We start from the raw sequence: 15,908 nt of genomic DNA, 5'->3' as shown, positions 1-15,908 counted from the left end.
GTCACTAACCTTAATGGAACTAGTTATTGGTTCCAGGTTTTTTTTCACCATACCATGCGGTCAGTGCTGGACTCCATATTTACTTCCAAATTTAGAAAGCATATAGTCTGTTCTCCAGCAGCTGATGCTATCTTTAGGGGACTGCCAATATTTTGTGGCTTATCTTTTTTACCTTCCAAATCACACAACTTTCATGCAGTATTAATGCACAAAAGAAGCAGAAACAAAACACTATTTCATTTTGACTTATCAGGTTAAATTTCTCTGTTATGTACTATTAATTTGTGGGAGTGCTAACTCATTTCTTCAGTCTGCACTACCTTGTTTAAACCTCAGTTGACTTCACTGCTGAAGCTGTTCAGGTGTCTTGTAGTAAACCAAATACAAGTCCAGACAAATAGTCCAGAGTTAGAACAGGTTAAACAAGAGTTGCCAGCATTATCGACATAGGATTTGTTGGTGTTAACTGTGAATGGCTGGTTTTCAAACTTTCATTTTACCTGGAGTCTCTTCTGTTTTTGAGAAGCTTGCTCCTGACTGTTCTGCTTGTGCTCCTCCTTGTTCCAGTTTCTCTCCATTTCTTTTCAGAAAGCGTCTTTCTTGCATTCTTCTAGAGTGTGCCTCCTGCAGGGTGCTGAGTATGTGTGTTCCTGGTTTTCATGTCTATAAATTCTGCACATATATTCTTATTTTATATAGAATAGAAATGTGAAGATAAAGCATTATGTAAGATGTAGGGTAATTACTGTGGGTGATTAGCAAGCAGTCAGCAAATCTGCGTTCTAGTCCAGGCATTGCTTCACTATTTAACTGGACTTTCCACAAAGCTCTTCTTCTTTTGGGCACCTGGTTACAGTATCTGTGGAGCAGAATTGCCTTAAATGATTTCTAGGGTTTCTTTTAGTTCCAAACCTCATTCAAGTTTCCAAACTAAACATGTATGATAATACTAAATAAAGGTAGGATATCTGGCAAATCTCCTATTGGTGAATGAAGAGGATGATATAATAAGCTTAAATTGATAATTTTGTTGTTGGGAATTGAATGAAAAGAGACAAAGGTCATTAAATTTTCTGGCAATGATGAAAATCATCTGAAACCCTCTGTTGTTAGCTTATAACCTTTTTTTTTTTTTTTTGTATTTTTCCAAAGCTGGAAACGGGGAGGCAGTCAGAAAGACTTTCTCATGCGCCCGACCGGGATCCACCCAGCATGCCCATCAGGGGCGATGCTCTGCCCATCTAGGGCGTTGCTCTGCTGCAACCAGAGCCATTCTAGCGCCTGAGGCAGAGGCCCTGGAGCCATCCTCAGCGCCCGGGCCAACTTTGTTCCAGTGGAGCCTTGGCTGCGGGAGGGGAAGAGAGAGACAGAGAGGAAGGAGAGGGGGAGGGGTAGAGAAGCAGATGGCGCTTCTCCTGTGTGCACTGGCCGGGAATCTAACCCGGGACTCCTGCACGCCAGGCCGACGCTCTACCACTGAGCAAATTGGCCAGGGCCAGCTTACAACCTTTTAAGCTTGGTTCCTAATCTGCTCTCCATTATGTGCCCAACACCTAATACATGGTGTATTTTGAGAATGCTCTGGATTGATGGGCTTTTTGACTTATTTACTTCATTGGAGCAGGTTAACCATGTCTCATAACAGCTTTGAAATTCAGAAGGTATAGGAACAAGTGATATAATATTAGACATTTTTGAGGTGAAATTTGTCAATAGATACAGAACTGGTGTCCGTGATTACCCTTCAACCCAGTGGGTGGTGTTTCTGGGTTACAGATTTAATAAAGGAGGTTTTAACCTTTTCTATTGAATTTCAGGAAGAAGGAGAAGAAGCCATAATTTGTGTTTAATGAGACAGACCAGGGGTCCCCAAACTGCGGCCCTCTGAGGCCATTTATCCGCCCCCGCCGCACTTCCGGAAGAGGCACCTCTTTCATTGGTGGTCAGTGAGAGGAGCACATTGACCATCTCATTAGCCAAAAGTAGGCCCATAGTTCCCATTGAAATACTGGTCAGTTTGTTGATTTAAATTTACTTGTTCTTTATTTTAAATATTGTATTTGTTCCCGTTTTGTTTTCTTACTTTAAAATAAGATATGTGCAGTGTGCATAGGGATTTGTTCATAGTTTTTTTTTATAGTCTGGCCCTCCAACGGTCTGAGGGACAGTGAACTGGCCCCCTGTGTAAAATGTTTGGGGACCCCTGAGATAGACGACTATAAAAATGAAAGCAGAGAATAAAGTCCCATGACTCTCCTGTGTTTTCAAAGCAGTCTTAGATAGTTTTATAACAGCTCACTGCGCTCTGGGTTATGGATGACTCTGAGGGACAGACGCAGCTCTGGCTTTCCTCTCCAGAGCATCACGCACACTCCCGGCGTGCACGCAGTTGGAGGGCTTTCATAGGCTCCACTGAGCTGGTGTAGTCTCGACTTCTTTCTTATTCCCAAGTCCAAATTCTCGATAGAATGTTAAACCTTGAAAAGAAACCATTAAGACTGTTGTTATTTAGACTAACTGTATTATACTGTACTCATGAAATCAATGAAATGAACCAAGAACAACATTAAAAAGAAAAGAATAAAGTAGGAAATATTCGAGTTTATCATAACATGTTAAGAGTTAATTTTGTGACCTGTCTTTCCATTTGTAAATGTATGTGAGTGCTGGTGCCTTAGTAACAAGTCTGAATGTAGAATGGGTTTTGTGCTGTGATTGAGGGTGAAGTTTGATTAACACTCATCTATTCTTGATGCACCTCTTCATTTTATAGCCGAAGAAGCTGAGGCGCTTAAAGGCTAAATGATTTGTTCGGGACCCCCACTCACCAACACACATACACTTTAATTTTTTGTGGCTGAGCCAGGACTCAGCCACATTGCTTGATTGCCAGTTTTGCTATGCTACAGTACTAGTTTTTTGAAATAAAATTGTGAAGTAGATTATTTAAAAATATTACGTAGTTCATGTCTTTCGCACTTGGCAGTTTTTAATCCTTTACTCTCCCCACTAATGTCATCTCTGTTATTGTCCTTTAAATGAGTCTGGGCTTGAGCTTTCTTTCCAGAGATGGAAAAATGTTGAGGACCCTCTCAGTTGGCTGTTTACACACCTGAATTTTGACATTTAGGGCTTAAATCAGAAGAATTTCAGAACAAGACATGAAGGTTGTTAATGTTTTATGTCCAAACCAAATGAAATAAATTAACTTTTAAGTGAGAGGAGAAGAGATAGTGAGACAGACTCCTGCATGTGCCTCAAACAGGATCCACCCAGCAACCCCAATCTGGAGCTGATGCTGAATCAGCTGAACTATTTTTAGTGCCTGAGGATGATACTCGGACCCATCGAGCTATCTTTAGCATCCAGGGCCACCCTCAAACTAATCGAGCCACTGGCTCTGGGAGGGGAAGAGAAGCAGATGGTTGCTTCTCATGTGTGCCCTGACCAGGTATCAAACCCGGGCTGTCTGCATGCCAGTCCGACGCTTTATCCATTGAGCCAACAAGCCAGGACCCGGATTAAATTATTTTAAATGATTTCTTCATTCACTTTGATAATTGAATGGAAAATGTGATGCCAGAGGTTGGTGCTAGATAATTCCGTAGAACCTGTAGCATTCCTCAGTTATTTATATAAGGTTTTCTCAAATTTAAGTGTCATACAAATTACCTGGAGGGTCTTGTTTAAAAAAACAGATTCTGATGCAGAATGTGGCTGAGACCTGGGTTTCTAACAGGCTCAAAGAGAGCACCTGCTGCCGCTCCTTGGGCCCTGCCTTCAGCAGCAAGGACTTCTGTAAGAAAAGGTCCTTCTCCATAAGTTTCCCGTCCTCTCGGCTTTATTAACATTTTCATACTTTTCAAATTGGCTACACTAATTTAAATGTCATTTTAATTCGATTACTTTCTGTAGTGAAGATCTTATCTTTGTAAACAGCCAGCCTCCTAGTCCTATCCAAGTGAAAGGCCCCTCTTCTCCACACAGTTCTGGGTGATTCCGGTTTAGCACTATGGCACTTCACAGGCAGACTGGGGCTTTTTCAAAAACTTAATTTTCCAAATAACTGAAACCTCAATCTCAGAAAGATTTTCTAAAATATGTAATTTTCTTTCTTAACTGGTTCTGTGCATGTTTTCTTTATTTCACTGGTATAAGAGCAGTGTATGTTGGAGGCTTTCTTAGTAAAAAGTGTTGAACTGTATACAGTATGTATAAAAACCACAGAGCCTTCTGAGTTCTTGGGCCTGCTCTTTATGGTTTTTCTGTTTTGTCTGTCCAGCTGCCAATTATTAGTGTGTCTATCTCAAAGCAGCTCATTTCCCTTTCCATTCAAATTGATTACTGTCTGACCTGTCAGAAGGACCTCCCAGTCCTGGTGGCTTTCTTAGGAGGGTAGTAGGCAAAAAGTTTAGGAGCAGGTAAGAAGGAGAGAAATCCTTTGATTTATTTTTTTAAATCATATCCTGAATAGTTAGCTCACATAGGAACTCACTTGTTTCTTTTTCATGCCTTTTACCATGTGCTTTTAAAAACTACTTTCTAGATGCTCTCTTTCTCTCTCATTGTGGGTTAAAAAGTGTTTGAAAGTTACTTGGAAGTGTGCGTATATGCGTGTATGTGGTAAGTAGCCCCGTGATGACTGTAATAAATAAGGACCCTTTATATCAGGGGTAGTCAACCTTTTTATACCTACCGCCCACTTTTGTATCTCTGTTAGTAGTAAAATTTTCTAACCGCCCACCGGTTCCACAGTAATGGTGATTTATAAAGTAGGAGTGTAACTTTACTTATAAAATTTATAAAGCAGAGTTACAGCAAGTTAAAGCATATAATAATAATTACTTACCAAGTACTTTATGTTGGACTTTCGCTAAGTTTGGCAGAATAAATCTTTATAAAACAACTTACTATAGTTAAATCTATCTTTTTATTTATACTTTGGTTGCTCCGCTACCACCCACCATGAAAGCTGGAATGCCCACTAGTGGGCGGTAGGGACCAGGTTGACTGACTACCACTGCTTTACATGGTCCTTGGAAAATGGGCATAAATACCTGCTGAAGACCATGGTTCTCTTACATTCACAGTCTGTCTTATAGTGGCTTTGCAGTTTTAGGAATAACGACAATAAAGACGATGTTCCTTAGATCAATTAATGATTTTGGGTCCTCGGGATCTAATGTCTGACTTCTGCTGTGTTATCTTTGGTAGATTATCAGTTATAACAACAGTCAAAGCTCCCATTTGTTGAGCCCTCACTCTGTTGAGAACTTGTTCCAATGAATGTCGTGCAACAAGCAGGGCTGTGGTCATGAGGGTGCATTCGGTTGCAGGGTAGAAACGGCTGCTCCACTGGGAGCAGATAGATGGAGGTGAGATGAACTCTCCTTTAGGACCTCATTAGGAAGTAATAAGCATGTGCGGGACTACAGCAGGTGTTTCTGTTTTTTTCATAACTCACTAAAGGTAGAAATTGTTGGAGGATTCTTGTCTATAAAAACCACATAGTAGTTTTATTTTCTTCTGACTCAAAGCAGAAAGAACCTGTTTGCGTTTTAACTAAGTAGCATCAGAACATTTACCATTTTGAATAGCCTTATTATTGGTTTTGTGTTAGATATTGTGGGTTATATTCCTTAAAATTATGCCAAGGGTATAATATTTCTGTTGCATTTTGAAATCCTAAGCAAGGCCCCATCTGATATATTTTTAGTGAATTACAACTTTTAAACACTGATTACCAAATTTAGATTTGTCTCATTTGAATCTTATTTTTACATCTAGAATTGGTCGGTGTTTTGGTGCAGTTAAGCCTACTTGTATAACGTTAGTCTTATTAACAGTATTTTGGGATCTGGGACTCCTGTCAAAAATCATTACAGAAGCTAGGAAACACCAGGAGGTAAAATGAATGCATGACCTCATCTCTTATTTTGCACTAGATTATAATTTACATTCAAAGAGACTGAAAAAAGGAAAAGAAAAATAATGTTTTTTTCCATTAAGCTGTGATAAATGTGTTTAGTATGGCTTTGCTATTAATAATTCCTCTTAGCTGGTAGAATGGAGGTTTTTGTTTGAAGTGTTTGAAACTATATGCTGCCGGGACAGAGATTTTACTGGTAATACAGGATAGACGTCAGTCCCTGCCCTGTGCTAATTAATCCTGCTCGTTTGGGGAAATAAAAAGTGTATGTCTACTGAAGAGAAATTTGTGAGCATAAACTCTTCCTGTTTTCAAATGTGTTTCATAGGCTGTTTATCTTACTTAAATATGCAACAATACAGTAGACAAGAAAATGCAACTGCTGTTCCTTTAATATCAGAACTGTGCACGTTACAATAGGTGTCACTGTTTTGCTTGGTCCAATCATGATTGGTGACTTCAGCTATTGGCTCCGAGCACTGGCTGTCTGACTCCATCTGCAGGGCTGTAATACCTACTCTCTGATCCATTCACCACACAACTTCAGCTGGCTGAACAGACTCGCGCAGCTCCCGCACATCTTGCTAACCTAATTCAGAAAACAAGTGCTCCAGCTCTCTGCCTGTCATCTTTGCTCACTGTAGCATTTTCAGGTGATCCAGGAAACTGGGTTATTTTTATGAACAAATAAGAGAAACAGCAATCATGATGGGCATTTATTTAACAGACCTTGTACTGGATAAAACTTAAAGCCAGTTACTATTCAACATAGTGAAAAGGTCACCTTGCCCAGCTGAAAAAAGAAGCAAAATATCAGCTTGTTGGTTTCTGTTAGCATCTTAGCTCGTTCCAGCCTGTTTTCCTTGATGTTCGTACCTACTTGGGATATCTAGCTCTAAAGAGAGACATACTGTACTCATGGTAGATGACAAGGAAAAGAACATGAAATGTCTCACCTTCTTCTTGATGCTTCCAGAGACGGTAAAGAACAGGTCCAAGAAAAGCTCGAAGAAAACAAATACCAGCAGCAGCGGCAGCGGCGGCGGCAGCAGTAGCAGCAGCAGCAGCAACAGCAGCAGCAGCAGCAGCATCAGCAAGTTGCCTCCAGTTTGTTATGAAATAATTACCTTGAAGACTAAAAAGAAGAAGAAGATGGCTGCTGATATATTTCCCCGCAAAAAACCAGCCAACTCCAGCAGCACCACTGTCCAGCAGTACCACCAGCAGAACCTCAGTAACAACAACCTTATCCCGGCCCCGAATTGGCAGGGTCTTTATCCTACCATCAGAGAAAGGTAAGTGCCTGGCCAGCGTATTTACTTTAAAAGTTTTCCTGTGTTGAAGTTTCTGCTTTTGCACAACCCGTTCTGTATTTTAACGTAAATCTGTGTTTCCTCTTCTCCCGGCAGCTTTATTGGTAATGGAAAACTGCCTGTGCCTTTTCCAAAACAGGACAGCTGTTTTCCTCTTAGATAAAAATGTTTTTGCAAGCTGTAACATTTAAATGACAGGGGGATGTCTGTGGGCCATGGAAGACAGAAACCTTTTATTTTGTCCTAGTCTGATGAAGTTTGGATAACTTTTTTTTAACCTTGAGTTACTTCCCCTGTGCTTGCAGTGACTACAAACACAGTTGTTAGTTGGAGCCTTTATTTGTAGTTTTACCCTGAAGTTATTAAACTGTTGCTTAGCTTGCGAATCTTCTCTGTGGGTTCTGTGTATTGGGGAGGGGGTATTAAAAACGCTGGCCACTGTGAATTAATGAATTGCCTCTGTTTATAGAAATGCGGTGATGTTCAATAATGATTTGATGGCAGATGTACATTTTGTGGTTGGGCCACCAGGTGGGACTCAGCGGTTGCCAGGACACAAAGTAAGCAACAGCTGCATTACCGGTTTAGTCCTGAGATTTACAAAGAGGGACCCTCTCTGTCCACCTGCAGCCTGGGGTGGGCAGCGTGGGGATGGCACGCGGCGCGGGTTTCACCTGGTCACTGAAAGCTCAGCTTCTCCAAAGGGCTTTGGCCACGCTTAATTTTTTCTTTGTTCCTCTTCCCCTGCTTTCTATCTTGCACAAAACCATGCCCGTTTAACTCTCCCACCATGGGACTTGTTGTGACAGGTCAGGAAAGTCACATGTTTACTCTTCCCCTAGAAATCAGTTAGATAAGCTTTCCTTTTATTTATTTTGTAATGAGGGAACTTTTACATTAATCTGTGAAAGCCTTGAGATAATTAGCATCATAGAGACTGATTTGCATGAACATCTATCTTACACATCACAGCAAGATACATTGTGCCTTGGCTTTGACACAAGCAGGTTTAGGTGCCCTGTGTCCACTGAACCTGATGGCTTCAAGTTGTTTTTCTGGGTTGATTTGCTGAAAATGCTTCAATTTAGAGCATGAAATAAGATTTCCCTTTCTCCACAGTATGTTTTAGCTGTTGGGAGCTCTGTGTTCCATGCAATGTTTTACGGAGAACTTGCTGAGGACAAAGATGAAATCCGTATACCAGATGTCGAACCTGCTGCTTTTCTCGCTATGCTGAAGTAAGCATCATTCGTATGTTTGGAGAGAGTTTGTTTATGCTGTGTTTGTACTCTGCTGGTTTCGCAGTTAATTAAAGTTCTGTGTAGCAGAGAAGGGAGACTGGTGAAGAAAGAGGGTGCTGCTTACCTTGTAAATGTTTTTGGAGGAAACTGTGCACCCTTGAGTGGAACGCATGTGGAATGCTGCAGTCATTTCTGATCACACCTTAGCCTGGGATTCGGGGGCAGGGGGCTTGTGGTTTGATTTTTTAACAACTTAGAATTAAAGAAAAATAACTCCCTAGCGTGGGCATTATCTAATTGAGGATGTCCTCTGTGAAAGCACTGTGTGTGAGGAACTCTTAAAGATAAAGTATGTTTCTGCTTCACAATTCTGGGAATATATACCTTGTTTAAATACCACCAATTAAGAGATTTCTAAATTTATTTTAGGAGCTGTTTTCTACTAGCACACATAAGCTTCTTTGTTGAAATAATCTCATCTTTGCGCACATGCACGTACTCTTACATAAAATCAGGTACCCTTTCTCAAAGATAAGCGTTTGCATTTGATAAGAGAGGAGAAATTTGAGTGATATGAATGTTTGGCTGTAGTTTTATATGCATTTATACATAATAATGTTAATTGGTAATATAGCAATATAAAGCTATAAGGTATACATTCATTAAAAAATAGTTTTATATCTCAGGGTCTTTCAGAATCCAGTACATGTTAATTAGGTAAGTAGAATCTACTGCTTTACATGTTCTGGTGCTAGGCAGTGATAGTCTACCATGTTACTCAAGTCCAGTGATTATTCTAAATCATGTTTATATAATTTGTTGTTAAATACTTACTCTAGCACACTAGGTATAACGGAGTTCAAGGTTATCAGCTGCTGTAGGAATTTCAGTTCACCAGAATAAATGTTTGTTGAGAAAAAATTATTCAGTGGGTCAACAGATTGGACAGTTATCTTACAAATGGTTAAAATGTTGCTGTATATTGCCTGCTGCCTACTGAAAAATAAATAGTGTGGTTAGTTTTGTAACTAAGTCCAAGCTTCCAGCATGACAGTCAATGAGTGGAGTGTCAAAGAGTTGGGGCAAAGAAAGCCAAGAACATGTCAGACTACTGTCCTAAAGATCTACTTAAGAAAGTGCAGAATTCAGGCTTCTTTTAAGTCTAGGGAAGAGGGTAACAGGAGAGGCAAGAGGTGATTGATGACTGTAGACATCTGGGCACCAGCAGGGGTTTGAGAAAGATTGTGAAACTTCATTGTTCTTAGTATGTTGACCCTAGTTGGTGTGAGTCTGGTCATTAGGTTAGGTTCCTACAAGTCTGTAGTAAACATTATTTTTGTACATTCTCCCTTTATCTCCTCAGGTGAGGCAGTTTCTGGTAAGGCTGTTTTTATAAATCTCAAGCCACAAGCAGAATTCCTCTAATGATTGGCAGCGTATATGTATGCAAGATTAAGTAGAAGCTACTAACCTAAAGGCCATGGCAACAAAGCAGGCTGGAACAAGATGAAGTCGGAGAGGCCTAGCATTTCTGTTAGAGTTCTAGAGTTCTAGGGTATTTAATTATTTATCTGCATTATACTTTTGAAATCTAATTGCTGCTAACTTGAATGTTCACAGAAGAAGGTAGGGAAATTAAAGGCAAGTGAGCATAAAATATAAACTAATCCACCACTTTTTAACTAACCAGTACTTCATGACCTTTGTAGTCTTTTAGAGATAAAAACATAGGAACTGATTCTACCTGCAAGACTTTTTTTTTTCTTCGTCAAGTCAGCTTTGTGTATTTAACATTATCTGTTGCAGAGGGGATTGCTAACATTATTTTAGCATATTTACTCCATTACAGTATGAGCAGTGTTGTGTCATTCCAGATGTCTACATAATTAGGAACCATGAGTAAGAATTAGACTTATATTTCCACCTAAGTCATTTGATTGGTTATTTAACAAGCATCTTTCTCACAGAGGAAGTATATCTCAATATAACTTATAAAGTTAGACGTGCCATCTACATAAGGTGGTAAAAGTCAGAAAAGCAGTGTGGCGCCTGTTGTGCCAGAGTTGACCATTACCACGTTGTCCCAGTATAGTGGAGGTCAGGTTTTCCTCACACCTGCACGGTGGCTGAGGAGCTAGCAGTCCTGGAAAGGGGCTGTCAAGAAAAAGGGAAGACTGCTCAGTTGACAGTTCCAGGGTAAGAGCCAGATGCCACTTGTGCTTCAGAATCTTCCCCGAAGTCCTGGTTCTCTGGTTAGAGTGTCTCTAAGCTCCAGCTATTTTGTCAAGAGGTCTTGACAGTGGTAGATGGCTTAGCTGATCAGAGAAGAGAAAACGCTTCCTGAGAGCAAAACTGCTGGTTCCACTTGTGATTGTGGACATTTTTCTTATTGCCGTTACTGTGTGTGACTTTCTTACAGAAGCCACTACTAATTTCTTGTTATGTGTGTTTCACTAAGTTGAAATATAACTGAAGGAAGACGTCACAGCAAGTAGCTAGAAAGAGTAGCTAAGGGTAGCTAGACAGATTTACAAATAAAGTGTTATCAGCATGTATTTTTCATCGTATGTAGCTCTCATGGATTCACGTGGTGAACCACAGCAAGCTAAAAGAAGCCGATGATTTCTGCATCTGCATGCCATTCCGAGATACGGCACTGCCCCTGACACACCAAGAGGGGTTCTCTCTGCTGACACTGGGGTGCTTCACAGGATCACAGAAATAGTGCAGAGGCAGCCTTTATATTTTAATCAAGTATATCTGGAAACAGTATAGTCTCTAATTCTGAAGGTGGAAGGAACGTGTTGGGGGGAAGAGAGTTTAAAGTTAAAAAAACCCAACTACAAAGCCTATATTGGAGTCTGTGTAAAGGTAACTGGAAGATAGCGCTGAAGTCCGTATTTTATAATCCATTGAACTTGGAACTATTTGAAAAATATCTTATTTAATCTCAGGTTTTATTTTATGTTTAGGAGAAATTCAAGTCATACTTAGTTAAAAGTATCAAGATACAGTCGTTGCTAACGTAGTATTAAAAGCATTTGTTTTTATTTGAATGTACAGAAAAAATTTAAAGTAAAACATATATATATTGCTTCTGAAACAGAGGAGTTTTTTTTTTCATTAAATACAAAGTAGTACATGTAATAGAATTTTGCTGGTTTTATAATAATATTAACTATTTCTGATATGCCATTCTAGTGTCTTTTAATTTTTTTTGAAAAGACAGTAAATGCAGTTAATAACATAGAGGCTAGAATGATGACACAAAGTTAATGTCTTTAATTATACAAACTTACCACTGAGTTGAAATATTAATTTATCAACATATTTCAGATGTTTTTAAATCCCTAATCATCTTTGTAATAATTGTCACTGAAGATTACTTTTTTGGAACTAGCCCGCAAGTAGTTGCATCTTTCTTGCTGGATGTACCCATTTTGTGAAAATTCCATTTACATGCTCTGCACTTTCTTTCAGATATATCTATTGTGATGAAATTGACTTGGCTGCTGACACAGTGCTGGCTACTCTCTATGCTGCCAAAAAGTACATTGTCCCTCACCTGGCCAGAGCCTGCGTTAATTTCCTGGAGACCAGCCTGAGTGCCAAGAACGCCTGCGTGCTCCTGTCCCAGAGCTGCTTGTTCGAGGAGCCAGACCTGACGCAGCGTTGCTGGGAGGTGATCGACGCCCAGGCTGAGTTAGCGCTCAAGTCGGAGGGATTCTGTGATATCGACTTCCAGACACTAGAAAGTATCCTTCGCAGGGAAACTCTGAATGCCAAAGAAATCGTTGTTTTTGAGGCAGCTCTCAACTGGGCTGAGGTCGAATGCCAGCGGCAGGATCTTGCTCTGAGCATTGAAAATAAACGCAAGGTCCTGGGCAAGGCGCTTTACTTGATCCGCATACCTACGATGGCCCTGGATGATTTTGCAAATGGTGCTGCGCAGTCCGGAGTTCTCACTCTCAATGAGACCAACGACATCTTCCTCTGGTACACTGCGGCCAAAAAGCCCGAGCTGCAGTTTGTGAGCAAAGCCCGCAAGGGCCTCGTCCCCCAGCGCTGCCACCGGTTCCAGTCGTGTGCCTATCGGAGCAATCAGTGGCGCTACCGGGGCCGCTGTGACAGCATCCAGTTTGCGGTGGACAAGCGAGTGTTCATTGCTGGCTTCGGGCTGTATGGCTCCAGCTGCGGCTCCGCGGAGTACAGCGCCAAGATCGAACTCAAGCGGCAGGGCGTGGTTCTGGGGCAGAACTTGAGCAAGTACTTCTCGGACGGCTCCAGCAACACCTTCCCCGTGTGGTTTGAGTACCCGGTGCAGATCGAGCCAGACACCTTCTACACAGCCAGCGTGATACTGGACGGCAATGAACTCAGCTACTTCGGACAGGAAGGCATGACAGAGGTTCAGTGCGGCAAAGTGACCGTCCAGTTTCAGTGCTCCTCGGACAGCACCAATGGCACCGGGGTACAGGGAGGGCAGATCCCTGAACTTATCTTCTATGCTTGACGACACCTCCCCAGCAGTGTGAGCTCGGAGGTGCACATCTGGTTCCTGCTCGCTTGATGCTTAGCTCATCCGCAGATACATGATCAGCGCAGGTAATTTGTAATGAGTGAGCTATAGGCAATTCCTAATTTCTTTCAACTTTTTAATTATGTACAGGTAAAATGCAGCATTCAGCTTATAACTATATGCTTAAAAGAGCCAAGTTCTTGCTAGGGTTTTGTGGGTTTTAGAATCGCGTCGTCTGTACGGCTGGGAGAGCTGTGCATCTTCCCTGCTGCCCCGCCCCCACCTCCCGTCCTGTCCCGCTGAAGAGAATTTTTGGATCACCTCAAATTTCCTTTAGGGCTTTATTTTGTCAGATAGAAATAAATAGTCTAAAATAATATCGACAAGAGTTATTTTTAAACAGAACCCCCCCCCCAAAAAACAGATAAACCTCAGTGTACAATTTTGAAAGAAGTTTTGCTTCATAATAAGTAATAATTTAGAGAGTAAACCGTAGTCATGTTTAGCTCATTATATTTTCTTTTAAATATTTTACTTCTGTGCATGGCTTTTTCTTAAATCCTAAATTTGTAACATTGTTAAATGTGAACCACTGCAAAGTGTCTGTGTTAAGAGGGAAAATAAGAAATTGGATGTTTATTTAGGCCATGACTTCTGCTATTAGCAGATGGTACATTCTTTTAGATCAGAAGACAAAATATTGCAATACAGACACTATTTTAAAATTTTGTTGTCATTAGAAAAACGTTGCAGGGCTATTATTTTAAACTAAAGCAGGTGAAAAAGGAAACCTAAAACTGTCCCATCCTACAGATGGGTTAATTGGTGGCACAGTAGAATGCACAGTGAACAGTCAGACTCTTCTCTCCACTGAGCTCCTGACCCACCGGTGGCTTCTTTTCATCAGTTGTACTGTACACGATTCCTATTCCCTTTTGTTTTTTTGTGGGTTTTTTTGTTGTTGTTATGAAAAGAGGACCAAACAATTCTTTAGATGAATGGAAGAACAATTAGTTTTGTAGCACTACATGTTAATAGAATAAAATACCTTTATTCATTGATATTTTTTTTTAAATTTGAAAAATATTTTACCTGTTCTACTTTGATCACATACTATCTTCTTAATTATAATTCTGTTTTGTTTCTGGACTGCTAGAAGCTGGCCTCTGGCCATCTTAAAGTGCCAATATGTGCCTGCAGGGTTTAAAAAAAAATGATCTGCAGCTTCACACCTGATTCTACCTAATATTATCTGCATCAGCATCACATCCAGCTCTCTTATTTGTCCATGAATAATGTAAACAAAGGACAGAAAAGCTCATCAAAAAATTCTCCTTCAACAATGGCTTGTGATGGTTTTTAGTGCCCATGACCATGACCCTGGTAGTGTCCAGCATGTTCACTTCCAGGTCAAGTGTCCAAGTGCTTCTGCGCAGCTGTTCTGCTCAGTGTGATCCTGAGATGGCTTCCCTCGCCACCCAGAGTGTGGTCCCTGGCCGCCTCCTTCTCCTGCTCTGCAAGCCTGAGGCCGGCTTGCCTGGAGCCAGGGGTTAGTCCTGGGGTGGCTGTGTGTGCGTGGTGCCCATGTGCATGCAAGTGCGCTTGCCTACTCAGGAGCTGCCTCCTCCCTGCCCGGCCAGCGAGAGGTGGGACAGAAGTGTTCCCCCTGCTGGCCCCAGCAAGGCCCCAGTGAGTGACTGCCCTTATCACATTTACTGCGTTTCTGGGCCACGACTCCCCCTGTAGACAAGGGCTTGTTGCTTTTGGCCGGCTTCCCTGATGGAGGAGAACACTGGATTATGGGAAATGTTTTAATCATCTTTGCCATTACCTATGTCTGTTAGCATAGATGATCAGAAGCTGTTAACTGGTAATTATAAATGAGTGCTCCCAGGACAGCTTTCCAAAATTATCTAACAATTATTTCTTATTAAGGAAATGACAGCAGTTTTGGCAAAGTATCTCTGAAACACAGGTACATTTTCAATTTAAAAATACTCTACAAATGATTTTAGTTTTAAATTATGATTAAACATTTCAGGAATTCATCGCTACCATGCAAATTGGTAGATTCCATACCTGATTAGAAGGCACTCATTTTTAAGCCAGAGGAGAAGAAACTTTATTTAGCACTAATTTCATCACATTGGATTGTGAGGTGGGCACGATAACCTCAGAGCAAAGCTGGTTCGCTCAGCAGCACTTCCTGTCAGTGCTCCTGTTCCCTAGCTGCCTCCACATGGCCGAAAGCTACTCGAGAGCCTGAACACTGGGTGTAGAAGAACCTAACTTTCTGTTCATCACTGTTACTTAAAATAAAAGACACATTTACCACCTACCTGATTGGCTAGTGCCGAGAGCTGTGGATTAAATTTGAAAATTGTATTTATAGTAAGAAATGTTCTATTTTAAATCCTAGTCTCCTTTCTGCATTTACAGCAACATGGTATAAAGGCTAATGTGCTTGCTTTATTTTCTTTCGTAATCTTAAATTTTACAGCTTTTAAAACTAGAAACTATTGTTCCGATGAGGCAGGCAACTCTAGCATATAAACACAACTTTATTAACAAAGTACTCTGTAGATGCTTCTCCCAATGTGTCTGGCAGTCTTTGTGGTCATTCATGCTGGGGACGAAGGGGAATTAGGCTAGCAGTTCTAATGTAACATTCTTTAAGTATATCTTAATATAGTATTTAAGTCAGTGGTCTCATTTCTACATCATTATTGCACTGAACTGTCTTTTTTGTTTTTTAAGGTGTTGAAATAAGCTCGGCTAATTCAAGCCACTAGCCACTTACGCATCAGAGTGCTTGAATTTATGTAGCTTACAGCATTATTTATGAAGGAAAATATATAAATATGAAGTACCTCATTTTGAATGTTATTGTACTGTATTTTTAATGT

At 40.7% G+C, this 15,908-nt stretch overlaps 1 protein-coding gene across 2 annotated transcripts in view; it reads left to right on the top strand.

Moving 5' to 3' along the window:
- The window catches only part of BTBD3 (BTB domain containing 3), a 38,695-nt gene extending 23,153 nt beyond the window's left edge, over positions 1 to 15,542 (top strand). The window contains exons 2-5 of one of the 2 annotated variants that reach the window (XM_066234821.1): positions 6,906 to 7,224; positions 7,712 to 7,802; positions 8,362 to 8,480; positions 11,964 to 15,542. In XM_066234821.1, the coding sequence (XP_066090918.1) occupies positions 7,082 to 7,224; positions 7,712 to 7,802; positions 8,362 to 8,480; positions 11,964 to 12,996 (1,386 nt within the window). In that variant the 5' untranslated portion in view covers positions 6,906 to 7,081 and the 3' untranslated portion in view covers positions 12,997 to 15,542. Of the gene's footprint in view, positions 1 to 6,452; positions 7,225 to 7,711; positions 7,803 to 8,361; positions 8,481 to 11,963 lie in introns of those variants that run through there. The other variant, XM_066234820.1, reaches the window with a different exon arrangement.
- Positions 15,543 to 15,908: the final 366 nt, after the last annotated feature.

This window comes from Saccopteryx bilineata, chromosome 6, assembly GCF_036850765.1.
Source record: "Saccopteryx bilineata isolate mSacBil1 chromosome 6, mSacBil1_pri_phased_curated, whole genome shotgun sequence".
In the NCBI taxonomy this organism is placed as follows: domain Eukaryota; kingdom Metazoa; phylum Chordata; class Mammalia; order Chiroptera; family Emballonuridae; genus Saccopteryx; species Saccopteryx bilineata.
Note: the sequence above shows the minus strand (reverse complement) of the source record. Positions and strands in the feature narration are given on the sequence as shown.